This window comes from Pteropus vampyrus, unplaced genomic scaffold (genome assembly GCF_000151845.1).
Source record: "Pteropus vampyrus isolate Shadow unplaced genomic scaffold, Pvam_2.0 Scaffold452, whole genome shotgun sequence".
In the NCBI taxonomy this organism is placed as follows: Eukaryota; Metazoa; Chordata; class Mammalia; order Chiroptera; family Pteropodidae; genus Pteropus; species Pteropus vampyrus.
In genome coordinates, this window is record NW_011889233.1 from 986217 (window position 1) to 1001720 (window position 15504).

The 15504-nt window shown below is 44.7% G+C and overlaps 1 protein-coding gene across 6 annotated transcripts in view; it reads left to right on the forward strand.

The window, feature by feature from the left end:
* WDR62 (WD repeat domain 62) overlaps positions 1–15504 on the forward strand; it is a 42941-nt gene that overhangs the window by 1544 nt on the left and 25893 nt on the right. For 5 of the 6 annotated variants that reach the window (XM_023524178.1, XM_023524177.1, XM_011381832.2 and 2 more), the window contains 8 exons: positions 2086–2177; positions 3093–3155; positions 7250–7307; positions 7547–7717; positions 8590–8727; positions 9154–9336; positions 10608–10768; positions 12279–12468. In XM_023524178.1, coding sequence (XP_023379946.1) covers positions 2086–2177; positions 3093–3155; positions 7250–7307; positions 7547–7717; positions 8590–8727; positions 9154–9336; positions 10608–10768; positions 12279–12468 — 1056 coding nt within the window. Of the gene's footprint in view, positions 1–2085; positions 2178–3092; positions 3156–7249; positions 7308–7546; positions 7718–8589; positions 8728–9153; positions 9337–10607; positions 10769–12278; positions 12469–15504 lie in introns of those variants that run through there. The other variant, XM_023524179.1, reaches the window with a different exon arrangement.

Below are 15504 nucleotides of genomic sequence, written 5' to 3' on the forward strand. Positions count from 1 at the left end.
CTGGTAGCTGCTGGTGGATCTTGTTCCTGCTTGTGGTTTCCTGCGGCACTCTGATTATATCACCCACTCCTGGCTGAAAGACCTTGGTCAGGCGGCCCCTGCTCACCTCTCTGGCCGTACCTCCCTCATCCATCCCCTCAAAAAGATTCAGTCACGCTGTCCTGCTCTCTGTTTTCCTCAGGCGCCAAGCTCTTGCCCACCTCCAAGCCATTGTGTTTGGTGAGTCTTCCGTTTGGGCTGTTCGCTGCAGTCTACCTGGCTGGCTCTTCATCCCTCAATTCTCAACCCCAGCCTAAAGCAGACACCCACCTTAATCTCTGTACTTCATAGCCCTTATCTTCTATGTTTCTCCTGAAAGTGCCTTGGGAGCTCTGAACTATATATAAAATAGAGGAGTGATCCCCAACCTTTTTGGCACCAGGGACTGGTGCCCCCTATGGGAATCTAATGCCTGATGATCTGAGGTGGAGCTGAGGCAGTGATGCTAGCCCGCACTGGGGAGCAGCTGCAAATACAGATGAAACTTGACTCTCCCTCCAGCCGCTCACCTCTTGCTGTGCGGCCTGGGGATTGGAGTCGCCTGAAATAGAGGAATAACAATAGCAATTTCAGAGAGGCAGTAAGCAATATGGGTTAGAGCGCAGCCTCTGGACCTAGACTGCCTGGGCTTAAACCTTAAAATCTTCCTCTTTGGAATTTTTCTATGTCTCAATTTCCTCACCTGTAAAATGAGGAAAATAGTATAAATATTCTCATAGAGTATGTGTGAGGCTTAAGTGAGGTCACTTATCTTAAGCACTCAGAACAACACCTGGCACATTGCAAATACTTAGTGTTAGGTACTACTGTTATGATTGTGTATTTTAGGTAATTGATATCATTTATTTTCCTTGTTTGGTGGTGCAGAGTCCACCTGGCTTGCAAAAGACCTAGTCTTAAAATGACCAATTATACTAATGCTCAGTAGTGCTGACAGATAAAAAAAAAAAACATGAGTGGCATTGCCTGGGTTAGAGTCCTGGCACTGCTCTTTCTTGTTTGGGCAAGGCCTCTGGGCCTCTGTTTCCTCATCATCGGCAAGACGGAAGTGATGATGACAATAGTGACCAAAGCACAGGATTATTGAAGATATTAAATAAGTTAATAGTTAAAGGTATTCGAACAGTGCCTGGCTCCTAGTAAATGCTCAATAAATGTTAGCTACTACTGTCCTTTTTTTGCTTTTTATTTCTGAAGCCAAGGACTTGCTTGAGAATGTTTTACTTTATAATAATTAGAAACTAGTCTATTCAAAATATGAAAATACCATAATTCTGTGAGTCCATACTCTAAATTTGCTCAGCCATGATGGGTAATGCTATTTAACTCACTTTGCTTAGTGAGTTTTTAAATTTTAAATGTGATTATTCACTTGTTTCTTTAGTTGTTGAACCTCTAGACTATACATTTGATGAGAGACTGGACATTGTCCACTTTTTCTCACTGCTGTGTCTCTCCTTCAGGGCCCAAAGTGCTGGCTTTGGAGCCAGACTACCTGGGTTTGTATCCGCACCTTGCCACTCTGCAGATGTGGGACCTTGGGCCTCAATGTCCTCATCTGTAAAATGGGGCTGATAATAGTGCCTTCTTTCTTGCGTTGTGAGGTTTCAAGTCTTTAATCTACATAAAATACTTGGAAATTATTCAAAGGTCACCTTCTCAGTGAGGCCTTCTCCCCTTCCCCTGTGCTCTCAATTTCCTTCCCTGCTTTGTTTTTCTTTATTGCTTCTAACATCACTTGATATCTATTTTGCATATTTTTTCTGTTCATTTTCTTGGAATGTCCTTCATCCCATCACCACCAGAATGTGAGCTCTAGGAGGGCAGGGATTTTTTCCTGTTTTCCTCACCATTCTGTGCCCTTTACCTGGCACTGTGTATTTGTCAAAGGAATGTTGAGGAAGACAAGTGTTAGCTGCTGATAGACGGCCATGGAAGCTCAGTGAGTGTGTTGAATATAATAGGAACTGAATGGGTAGCTGAGATGGCTATGCCACATGGGGGATGCTGGGGCAGGTGCTTTTGACTTGAGCCTTTTCCCTGCAGGTGTCACTGGAGAAGGTGCTCGGCATCACAGCCCAGAACAGCAGCGGCTTAACCTGTGACCCCAACACAGGCCATGTGGCCTACCTAGCAGGGTGAGTGAGTGGGTGGGCCTCAGCTTTTCCATCTGTAGAATGCAAATAATACCGCCTACCTCTCAGGGCTTGTAGAAAGGATTCCATGGGCCCATCTTTGTCTAGAACAGTACATGTAGCGAGCGTTGTGAAAGCCTCATTGTGACTACAGGTTGGGAGGTGGCAGCGATTATGGGAAAGATGGGTGGTTAACACCCAAGCTGTAGTATTAGACTACCTGGATTTATATCCTTGCTCTACTGTGTGCCCCTCTCTGTGCCTCTGCTTCTGTCTGTAAAACAAAAATAGTGATACCCTCCACTTGAGTAGTTGAGAAGACTGAAGGACATTCTGCAACTGTTTATTCCACAAATACCGATCTAGCCTGACACTATTCTAGGCACCAAAGGGACCCCCCTCACCCTACCATGGCAGGGTGGGGCATACCCATGATCATTCCTGGTGAACAGTATCTGTTAGTGAGTCTTGGGGAAGAAAGCAGTACAGGTTAGAGTATAAGGGCAGGCTCTTAAATTTGACAGTTTTGGATTCATATCCATACTGGGTAGACCTGGGCAAAGGACTTTCCCTCTCTGGGCTTCAGTTTCCTCATCTATAAAATGGGACTAAGATTCCTGACCTTACTTGGCAGTTGTGAGGATTTAAAGAGGTTGTGCACATAAAATCTTTATTAGCCCAAGCATGGCAGGGTAGTTGCAGAGGAGGTGTTGGTTTCTATTTAAGAATGTATTAATAATAATGTGAAGTGCCCTAGAATCCTCAGCATAAACACCTGGAGGAAGAGGTGACCAGAGAGAGAATCTTCTGCCCTGAGGGAACCTTGTCTATGTGCAGGCTATCTTCTGTTGGGAACAGAATCATCCCTGAACCTCAGTCCTCCCCTTAGTTTGGGCACATTTTCTTCTCTCTCCCCAGCTGTGTGGTCGTGATCTTGGATCCCAAGGAAAACAAGCAACAGCACATTTTTAACACTGCCAGGTAGGCTGGGGCCTGGGTAAGGGGTAGGGCTGGGACCAGGGTCCTGGGACATCTCCCCTTCCCCACACTGCATGGAAGTGCTCCTGGGTGGGTGACTCACTCATTCACTCACCCATCAGCTCAGCAACATTTACGAAGTGTCTGCTCTGTGTTAGGTACTGTCCCTGGTGCTGGGGACATAGCAGTGAACAAAAGAGATGAGAATCCCTGCTCTTTATAGAGCTGACAGCTCAGTGAAGGAGACAGACTGAATTAATTGGTTGGTAAGCCCACTGTGACCATTGCTATGAAGGAAATGATGAGGGATGTGTTAGGGCAGATTTGCAGGCAGAGAGTCGGGGAAGAGCCATATCAGAGGGCTCTGGGGAGGCCTCCCTGATGTTGAGACTTGAAAAAAGTGAGGGGGTGACTCGTGAAAGTGAGGAGAGAGTGCTTCAGACAGAGGGAACATCAAGGGCAAAGGCCTGGCAGTGGTTAAAAATCTCAGGTTGCTTGAGGAGCAGCAAGGGACTCATGTGCCTGGAATGGAGGAGTGGCTAAGGGGGAGATGAGTCTAGAAGAGACAGAAGCCTCATCAGATGGGCCTTAGGGACAGAGTTGGATTCTGATTGCAAAGAGAAGCCACTAGGGGATTTATAGGCCAAGGATATGCTTTCCACACCCCAGCCTTCCAGGAAGCTCTATCTCTCTTCTTTGTTTTACTTTTCTCTACCAAATATACTCCTTTCTCATACAATATTTAATTTCCTCACTATGATATTCACTGTCTGTCTCCCTTCCACAGTGTGAGATCTCTGAGGGATTTTCTTTTAGTCAATTGCTATGTCTCTTTCACTTAGAGCAGTATCTAGCACATTGATGGCACTTATTATTTCATGAGTGAATATGATTCAGAAAGATCCCTCCAGCTGCCCCTTTACTGAGAAGGCCTTTGGCCTTGAGTAGACCCAAGTTGGGACTGATTGATCACTGTGTCATCCTGCGACTTTGGTCCCAATTGGGTTGTGATCTTTGTGAGGGACTGCATGTCTGGCATAACTCCTGTGGCCTGGTTCTCTAGGTGGATAGATAAGATGTGGGTTTTCTCATTCCCTTACAGTCCTTAAGATATGGCAGGTCTCTATTGGTATAGCAGATACAAATTTCCTCTTGGAAGGGGCTTCTTGGGTCATTGGCTCCTGACCGTGAGTTCTGTCACTGGTAGCGAGGGCAGAACTGGGTTCCAGTCCTGAATCAAGAGGTTATTCACTATGTGATATCAGGTGAGACACTTCTTTTTGAACCTTGACTTCCACTGAAATATAATAGCTACCTCCTATTGTTAATGTGTTCGTAAGGCAACAATTGCAAAGGGCCACAGATTTGTTTACACAGTGCATTTTAAAGATTGGACTTAGTCGACGATATTTAAAGTTTTTTTTCATAAAAATCCATATGTCTCTTTCATTTTTGGAAAATTAGAGATTCTGGCCCCCGGGGCCCACATTCCCATGTGGCAGCTATGGATTGGAGCTTCATGACCTTTGTCTGAGCTCGCGTCCTCCCTGCTGCCTTCCTGATTACTGTAGACAGTGGAGTAGGTAACCTTGATCTGACTCAGATGGCATGGAAAGGGTCCTCTCTCAACCACCAATAGAGCTGTTTTAGGAGTGGTGTGGCCAGAGTCAAGGTTTTTACCCTGGCAGCATTCTCAGAGTCACCTGATCCCTGGGCCTCATTCCCAGAGAAGGCCTAGTCATTGGCCTGGAGTACGACCTGATCGTTGGCAACTTTTTAAACTTTTTATATTTAAATAATTTCAGACTTAGAAGAATAGTACAAAGAGTACATGTATACTTTTCACCCATATTCTCCAAATGTTAACATCTTACCACTTTTGCTTTATCATTCTCTGTCTACATACATAATCATTTTTTTCTGAACCATTTGAGAGTAAGCTGCAGATAAGATGCCCCTGTTTTTCTAAACACTTTGGCGTGTATTTCCTGAAAAAAAAAAAAAAAATTACATGGTCCTTCAGAACTGCAATACATTCAGCAATATCAGTAAATTAAAATTGGTACATCACTATTATTTACTTCTCATTCAAGTTTCACCATTTGTCCTAAGAATGTCTTTTATAGGAAAGGATTCTGTCCAGAATCATGCGTTGCGTATTATTGTCTCCACTCTCCTTCAGTCTGAAACCATTCCTCCATCTATTCTTGACTTTTGTGACCTTGACACTTTTGAGGATTACAGGCCAGGCATTTTGTAGAATGTGTCAACATTTGGGTTTGTCTGACGTTTCCTCATAGATAGATTCAAGGTCTGCGTCTTTGTCAGGAACACCTCAGAAGGAATGCTGTGTTCTTCTCAGTACATTCTATCAGGAAGTTCATGATGTTGATCTCTCCCATGACTGGTGGTGTTCACTTTGAACCCTTGATTGAGGTAGCGTCTGTCAAGCTTCCCCGCTGTGAAGCCTCTCTTTTCCTCTTTGTGATTAGTGAGGGAACTTTCTCTGAAGGGAACTTTCTCTGAAACTCTGCAGATATTATCCTGTTCTTCACCAGACTTTTACTCACTAGTCTTAGCGTGGCTTTGGCAGTTTGTAAAAACTCCCCAGGGAATTCTGACATGCAGGATTGGGAACCTCTGACCTCAAGGCCAAGGCTCTGCACTGTCTGGTTAGGTAACCTTGGGCAGGGAATTTCCCTGTGTTTATGTCTCCTCATCCCCAAAACCAGCTAATGAGAATCCTGACTTCATGGAGCGAGTGTGAGGAATCAGTGTAGCGATGCCCATACAGCATTTGGCAGAGGGCTGGGCACAAGGTCAGGGCATGTGACAGTCAGTTGGAAGTAGCTACAGACAACAGAAACCCCATAGTAAATGTGATTTAAACACAAGGCCATGCTCTTCTGCATGTAGGAAGTCTGGAGGTGGGTACCCAGGGGGCCGGTGTCTCTGCAAGCATCAGGGACCCCCACTCCTATCTTTCTGTTCCACCATGCTTATTGTGAGCCTTTGTTCTTGAAGTCGCTGCATGACCCCAGGTGGAGTTCTGGCTGACATGTTTTTCAGAAGGGGAACGAGTGGCGGGCAAAGGATTCTCTTTGAGAAGCTTTTCTAGAAATCACACACAGCACCTTTCACTGGCTAGACTAAGTCATGTAGCTGTACCTATGTAGTTACAAGAGAGGTGAGGAATGTACTCTAGGCAGGGACATTGCCATCCCAATTAAAATCGGGGTTCCTTCAGTGAGGGAGGAGGGGTGAGTGAACATCAGGTAGGCAGCTTGCCCTGTCCGCTTCTATAGGAGCGATGGGAAACCACCAGAGGGTTGAGCTGATGATGATAAAGGTTCTATGAGATTGTCAACGATTTGCTCAGAGGCATTTACTTAGTTATCTGCACACCATTAACTCACGTGAGAGAGACAGTTACTAGACTATTAAGGAACAGGGGTAAAAACAGGATTGAAAGAAAGAGGAGAGAGACAAAAACAGCATGGTCTAGGAACAGTGAAACTCCCTGCCAAATAACATACAAACTAGTCTGGTCATTCAGTCCTCATGCAGGCTAGCTGGGAGTGTCATAGAGAAACACGTTGATTGTTTATGGGTTTTCCAGAACACCTTGAGCTGTTAGCAGTGGAGCACATGCTGCAGTTGTCTCTGTGATGTCTGCCAGCATCCTCCCTTCAGCACCACCTCCGTTGTTAGGCCAGATCTGTACCGTTTCCTGCATCTGAATTTGTCAAGGTTACAGGGCTGGTGGGTCTTAGGGAGCCCACTGTGTAGAAGGAGAGGAAAGGATGGATCCCCATTCAGTGTCCACCCATCTGGGTTTAGGGTTTTAAGAGGAAGGGGCCTTCGTTTTACAGAACCTGTGCCGCTGCCCCCTTCTGGTAGCAGGGAATGCATGAACACTGCGTGCTATGCTGGGCACACAGGCAGCACTGGCTCTGTGGGAGCTGCTGGCACTCACCTCTCCTGGCCTTTTCCAGGCTTTGGAGCGAGGAGTGAGCAGAGTGCTGTGAGCACAGCCAGGCTGGGGTCTGGCTGCCCACCCTCTGGAACCAGTGGTCATCCCTTTTCCTTGCCCCCAGGAAGTCTCTGAGCGCACTGGCCTTCTCCCCTGATGGGAAGTACATAGTGACGGGGGAGGTGAGTCATGATCATAATTGAGTGTGAGGAGAGGGAGGGGTATTGAGGCCGTTCCTTCTGTCCCCATCAGGCCTGGGGAGTCCCTGGAATAGCTCCTTCCTGGGCCAGAAAAGCCTCATGGCAGATGGGGGAGGTGGCTTTCGGGCACACCCAGGGGTAACGCCAACTTCAGCCCTACCAGCCCCTCTAGCCCTGCCTCGTGCAGAACTCAGCAGCAGTAATGGCCCCACCTTCCCCAGAATGGACACAGGCCTGCTGTACGCATCTGGGACGTGGATGAGAAAAGTCAGGTGGCGGAGATGTTGGGCCACAAGTACGGCGTGGCCTGTGTGGCCTTTTCCCCCAATATGAAGCACATCGTTTCCATGGGCTACCAGCACGACATGGTACTCAATGTCTGGGACTGGAAGGTGAGCCAACTGTTGGGTGTGTGGGCAGGCAGCCAGCTGCTGGAGTGCCCTGAGTCTCAGGCATCAGGGGAACTAAATGAGATGAATTGGTAAAGCGCTCATTCATCCAGCACATGTTTATTGAGCACCTACTCCATACTGATCCCTGTTCTAGGCACTTATCGTAGGACATATGACAAGTTCTCAACTAGTGAGATATATGATTATTTTTATACTGACCAGCTATGACCTTGATCAAGTGACTTAACTTCTCTGTGGGTCTTTTTCCTCATCTGTAAAATGGATGTAATAGTATCTACCTGGTTGAGTTGCAAGAATTCAGTGAGTTGATATAGAAGACTGGAACAGCTAGGGGAGGACGTGGAGTCAGCAGAAGTGGGTACCAAGTCCTGGCTCTGTTCATAACTCACTACGTGACCTTGAGCACATGACATCCTCCCTCTGAACATGGCAGAGTATGGGGAGAAGCACCTTCCTTATAGAGATATCGAGGGAATTCCATGAGTTATCCTGTGAAGAGCTCAGCAGGGCTCAGAGTGGGAGCATTATCTATGGCAGCCATGGTAGTGGCATCCTCACCTCCCAGCTCTGCCTGTCCTCAATCACGTGTGAGCTGTAGAGCTTGGACCCTTGGAGAGCTTACTCTCCAACTTAGTCACATGGGAACCTTTCCAAGCCTCAGTCTCCTCTGTAGTGGGAATGATAAGAGTGCCACACCTAGGTTTTCCCATAAAGCAGCTCACTGGAGGGCCCAAGGAAAACAGACTTGGAACTGGGGAGAGCAGGAGGACACAGGGCTGAAGGCAAAGGCTAAGGGCAATAGTCCAGTGGGGTGAGTGCTAGTATGAACTTCTCTGCACTGATTTTTCCAGAAAGATGTTGTGGTGGCCTCCAACAAGGTATCATGCAGAGTCATCGCCCTCTCTTTCTCAGAGGACAGCAGCTATTTTGTCACAGTTGGAAACCGGCATGTGAGGTTCTGGTTCTTGGAAGTCTCTACTGAAACAAAGGTGAGTTTTTTGTCCCCGCCCCCTCAGCTAGGCCCGGGGAGTAACCATCATGGGCAGTATGGACACCTGTTTCTCTGAGATTTGGGGGCAGTAATCTCAGGAGCTGTTTAGCCTCTCAGGAGTCTGGCTTCTACTTCTGGCCTGCTCTCCAGGTGCTAGCTGGCAGGCCCTGCTGGGAAATCCCCCTGTGCTCACCTCCTCCCCGCACCCTGGGGCCAGACCTCATCCCTGGATTGCCATCTTCCAGCCAGTCTGCCTGGAAGTGTGTGTTCTGTTTTTTTCTTCCCTTCTCCTCCACTTGGAAGAATTTCTTAGAGTCCTTCTATTTCATTTTTTTGTATCCTCTGGTCATGAGAGGCCCATCATGACCTTGTTGGGGTCTAGGCCATGTAGACATTGTCTCACTGTGCCCTGCTGTGCCTCCAGGTGACAGGCACGGTGCCCCTCATAGGGCGCTCAGGTATCCTGGGTGAGCTGCACAACAATATCTTCTGTGGCGTGGCTTGTGGCCGGGGCCAGATTGCAGGCAATACCTTCTGTGTGTCCTACTCGGGCCTCCTCTGCCAGTTCAACGAGAAGAGGGTGCTGGAGAAGTGGATCAACCTGAAGGTACCCCATCTTCCCTCTGTGCTATCGATGAGGGAAACGTTCTTTCCTTGACATGGTCTCCAGGGAAACTCAGCAGTGTCCCTGCCTGGTAGTTGACCATACTAGCTCTGAGTTTGACTTAAAGTTCTGCTTGTGTGACTCTGGTGAGTGACTTTTCCTCTCTGAGCCTCAGTTTCCTCATCTGTAAAATGAAAATACTTCACAGAGTCAACAAAGAGAGTCACATGAGGTAATATAGGTAAGGCATTTGGAACAGTGCCTGGTACCCTGTAATGGGGATCAAGGTTACAATTGCTTTCCCATCACTGTTTGATTCAGTTCACATTTCTCTTCTTTATTGAGCACTCTTAGCTAGTAGGAGTACTGCATTTTTTTTTTTTTTAAATTTAAGGTATCATTGACTCAATAATTTTCAGTCAAAAAAGCCTGTAACAAAAACCGCATTTTAAACTAAAGGATGATATATGAATCAATTGCAGAACCACTTTCTTCAGGATCTGAGAGTTTGAGTCCATAATGTCTTCCCATTTCCAGATTTGGATGCCTGTTTGGCTGAGCATCTCAGTTTCCCCTACTTTTTCTATTCCTGCACTGTGACTCACCTTTAGGGCTAATGGTATGGTGTCAGGTGTATGGAAGAATTCCAAGTTTTATCTGTCTTTCCTAGTTGGTTAAACATCTTTTTTTTTTTTCTCCTTTGAATCCTCTTGCTAGAACTCATGCAGCTTTTAATCAAGTCAGAAGCTTTTGACTGATAGATGTGTAGCCCCTGACCAGTTGTCTTCAGTGACTCATAAATTAAGTCCCTGTGGATTTGAAAAAACTCTTAATTTGTGTCCAGAGTTCTGGCACTTCCTGCCCCTTCTATCTGAATGTCCTGGTGGGATAGACAGGCCTTCTTGTATATAGTAGCTTTTTTCTATGTTGCTTTGAGTATAACCTCTGTGAAGTTGTTTTTAAGTAACAGGGAATACAATTTAAGCCTAAAATTCAACCCTGTTACTGAAAGTGACCCATCTGAAGTCACAGTCTGCTGAACAGATATTTTTCACCCATAGCTGAGTTCCTCTGTAGGTAGCTGTGATAGCTCTATCCAGATTTGTACCTGTCTATCCTGATTCTAAAAATCTTAAAATTTGCTAAGATGGGCTTCTTAGGCCCAAGAAACTATAGGCTTCTCGGAAGGCCCAAGGCTTTCCAGTCAGTCCCCATGTCCCTGAACTGACCCATAGGAAGCACAAAGACCACTTGGGTCACCTTTGCCTCCACAGGTCTCCCTGTCTTCTTGCCTCTGTGTCAGCCAGGAGCTCATCTTCTGCGGCTGCACAGATGGGATAGTTCGCATCTTCCAGGCCCACAACCTACATTACCTTGCCAACCTGCCCAGGCCGCATTACCTTGGGGTGGATGTGGCCCAGGGCTTGGAGCCCAGGTACTACGTGGCAGAGGGAGGGGGAGGGACCCCCCCAGAGTCTGCCTGCTGGTACCTATCCATGCTTCCAGATCTACCTACATACTGGCCAGCCCTAGACAGGAAGGATACAGCTATGAGGCAGCAAAATCTCTGCCACCACTAGTCTTCAGTCTAGTGAGGGAGCTCAATGATAAGCAAGTACACAAATAAGATCATTTTAGATAGTCATAAATGGTTTAGTGAAATAGAGCAGAGACTCCAGAAGGAGAGTGTCTAGGGGTTGGGACTGCATTGATTGAGTGGCCAGGGGAAGCCTCTCTGGTGAGAAGGAGCCAGCTGTGTGGAGAGGTGGGTCCTGACAGCAAGTGGAAGGGCTTAAGGAGATAGCACACCAAGCTTGGCATGTTACAGGAACAGCTAGGGCCTGTGTGGCCGGAGCCCACTGTGCCAGGGGAAAATGGTAGAAGACAGGTCTGGGAATTGATAGAGGCCGGTGGGGGGAGCTTATAGTCTGTTCTGAGGTCCATGGGCAGCCACTAGGGATTTTATTTTATTTTATTTTATTATTATTTTTTTATACCTACAGCACCTGATCTCCCATCCAAGTACTAACCAGGCTCAACCTTGCTTAGCTTCCAAGATCAGACGAGATTGGGCATGTTCAGAGTGGCATGGCCATAGACCACCAGGGATTTTAGGCATTGGCTTTGAGCATTAGATCCCTCTGGTTGCCGTGTCAAGAGTGGGTGAGAGGGCTGAGTTGTGATGTATTTTCCCTTTGTTGTGAATCAGTTTGGTCGGGGAGGATAGCTACCTAATTAGGGGATGCTGGATGCCTGGGCACTACTTCCTGGGTGCCTTTTCTAAGAGCCTGGAGAGTGCTATTGGGTATCTCAGAGGAAAGAGGGTGGGTCAGCAACCCACAGACAGTGGTGTGTTGTAGTGGCTGGGCTGCCTAGCTCTGCTAGCTTCTGCTATGGGCCGTGTGGCCTCAGGCAGGTAACTATCAACTTGTGCTTCAGTTTCTTCTTCTGTAAAATATACTGCCTTCCTCTCATGGAGATTGTGGGGATTCAGTACAGCTAAAGCTCTTGGCTCAGCGCAGAGTAGGTGATCAGTAAACTGTAGCCTTTGAAGGGCTCCAGGCCAGGAGATGGCTCCCTTACACCCTTATATAGAGACTTTTGATCATGTGTCAGTGGGGCCCTGAGAGAGAAAGCCTGAGGTATGTGCTCACTATCCTTCCATGCTCAGAGAGGGAGGATGAAGCTTGAGTTGGTGAAATGAGGGGAGAAAAATGTTAACAGGAGTTGAAAATTCAAATGCTCTCAGGGGCCAAGCAAAAGCTTCCACTTTTTAACCTCTGTATCAGAAACAAAGCAAAGGAAGAGGGAGCCAGGAAAAGTGGACTTAGAGTAGGAGAGGTGGACCATCATGGTACTGCCAGGCAAGACACAGCTTGAGTGTCACCACAGGTGGCTGTGAGTGACATTAATGGTGATTGGTGTGACCTGTGTTGCCTTGTTAGCTTCCTCTTCTGCAGGAAGACAGAAGCAGTCTACCCCGATACAGTGGCGCTGACCTTCGACCCCATCCACCAGTGGCTGTCCTGTGTGTATAGGGACCACAGCGTCTATATCTGGGATGTCAAAGACATCAACAAAGTAGGCAAGATGTGGTCAGAGCTCTTCCACAGCTCCTACGTCTGGAACGTAGAGGTGAGCCCCTCTCCCTCCCCTGCCCTTGCTCAGCCCCCATCTGAGGAAAGTTCCTGCAGAGTTTGGGGAACCCATTCAGCCATTCATTCAAAAGATACTCATGGACTCCAGCTATGTGCCAGGTGCTGTTCTAGGTGCTATGGATACAACTGGCAAGGAAACTGACAAAAGTCCTGCCCTCATGGAGCTCACATTTGGGTGGGAAAGTAAACCCATAAATGTGATCAATATTTAACACACGAAGTAGCAGTACCTCTCTGAAAAAAGCAGAGAAGGGGTAAAGGGGATCAAGGGCGCTTGCTATTTTAGAGAGGAGAGTTGTCAGAGGGGGCCTCTCTGAGGACGTGGCATTTGAACAGAGACCTTCAGGAAGTGAGGGGGTAAGACGTACATGACCACTGGGGAGGACAGCAAGAGCAAAGGTCTTGCAGTAGGAATATGTGTATTTCAGAGAGCCTGCTGTGGAGGGCATTTGTGTCGTTTAGCGCTTTTTTAAGTGTCGAAGAAGTTTCATTTTCTGCATATGAATCCATGGGGATTTTTTTCATTCTCTAAAGCTGTTCTGAGTACTTGCGGATAAGACAACTGGTGGAGAAAGAATTGTATTTTACTTTTTTCCCCTGAAAATTTCTTACTGCTGCTAGGAATGTTTGTCCTAGAGAACTTGTATTTAGCCTTTTGTCTGTTTGCATTCATCTGCCTTTGTGGATGTGATGCTTCTGTTGACAGCACTTTTCTTAACAAGAATGTTTTTTAAATAACTTTAAAATTTTATATATAAATATATTCTCCTTGAAAAAAGGGTGAAATATTACAGATAAAGTCTGTTTGATGACCTCCCCCCAATTCTGCTTTCTCTCATCCTCACCCTTGTTATCAGTTTATTATGTGTTTTTTCAGTTCATTTTCTTTGTATATGCCTCGTATTTATTTATGCTTATATATAAATATTATTTTTATTTTACTTAATTACATAATATAAATGTTATTTATGTATCATATTTACATATCCTCAACAAAAATATCTGTAGATGGATCTTTTTAGGATCTTTTTATCAGTTCTGGAAAATTCTCAGCCAGTACAGATTTAAAAATTGCCACTATCCCATTCTCCTTCTTCTTCTGTAACTTTTATGTCCTACCTTTCTATCCTTCATTTTTAAAAATAAAACAGATCTAGGAAACCACACAAAAGAAATGTACAGTTTATCGACTATTGTTAGCAGCTGTTGACACTCAATGCCTAGACTCATTTATTCACTGGGGGTTGCAATATGGTGATATTCTAATTCTATAAATTCTTATTATAAACTCATATTTAAATATATTGGATGTTTTTTAATCCATTGCAATTATTAACATAATTAGAGCTCAAATTGTCCCATCTTTGGCCAGTGGGAGCCTCTTCAATTTAGCTCCTACGTCCTTTGGACATAACCCTAATAGTCTTTAATAGCTACCTTGCTATTGAGATGACAAGATATTCCAGCCTCATTCTGTACATTTCCTATCCCAGTCCTGGAACCAGCCATTTCTTGAAGAAGCCTTTGGGTTTTGTTTTTGTGTGTATGTGTGAATTTTTTTGTTTGTTTTTTTTTCTATTCAAATTAGTATTTCACTTGATCTTAGCCAAAATGCTGAGAAATGATTAAGTTAGTATTTAGTCTGAGTGCCGGGGATACTCATAGTTATTGGATTGATCCTTCTAGAATTCTAGTTTTCAAACACAGAGGGGATGATAGAATTAGAATATGCTCAGTTAACCATTTACTTGTTCCCACTTAACCAGTTACTCGTTCCCACAATATATATACAAAAATCTAAGGATGACAATTATTCGATTTTGAAGACAGTTGAAACAATTTTTTGCAGAGGTTCTCTCCATTCTCCGCAATTTAAAAAATTGTATCTATATGATCTGATTATGTAACCAGTATATGCTATACTCTCTCCCTTTTGACCCCATTCATTTTGGGAGAGATATAAGTGTGTGTAGTGGCAAAATACACAAAACATAAAATTTACCATTTAAATCATTTAATAACCTAAATTTAGTGGCATTTAGTACATTCACAATGTTGTACAATTGTCACTGCTATCTAGTTCTGAAATATTTTCATTACCCCAGAAGGAAACTTTATACTCATTAAGCAATCACTCCCCATTCCCATGCACTCAGCCCTTAGTAACAACTTATCTGCTTTCTGTCACCATAGGTTTGCCTATTCTGAATATTTCATATAACTGGAATCATAGGATATATAAACTTTGTGTCTGGCTTCTTTCACCTAGCATAATGTTTTCAAGATTCATCTATATTGTAACACGCTTTAGTACTTCATTCCTTTATATGTTTAAATAATACTGCATTGTACGGATGCCACATTTTGTTACCCATTCATCAGTTGATGGATATTTGAGTTGTTTCCACCTTTTGGCTATTGTGAATAGTGCTGATGTGAATGAACATTCATGTACAAATTTTGTTTGAACATCCGTTTTCAATTCTTTTGGATATATACTCAAGAACAGAATTGTTGGGTCATACAGTAATTCTATGTTTAACTTTTTGAGGAACCACCAGACTTTTCCACAGCAGCTGGACCATTTTACATTCCCACCAGCACTGTACAAGGGTTTCAATTTCTCCACATCCTTTCTAATACTAGTTATTTTTATGTTTGATATTTTTAAAGTTGTAGACATCTTAGTGTTTGTGAAGTGGTACCATATTGTGGTTTTGACTTACAGTTTTCTAATGATGATGTTGAGCATCTCTATGTGCTTGTTGGTCATTTGTATATCTTTGGAGAAAAGTCTGTTCAAGTCTTTTGCCCAATTTTTACTTGGGTTGTCTTTTTGTTGTTGAGTGATTAGAGTTCTTTATTCTGTATACTAGATCCTTATCAGATATATGGTTTGCAAATATTTTCTCCCATTCTTTGTTATCTTTTCATTTTCTTGATGGTGTCCTTTGATGCACAAAGGTTTTTAATTTCGATAAAGTTCAGTTTATCTAATTTTCTTTTATTACTT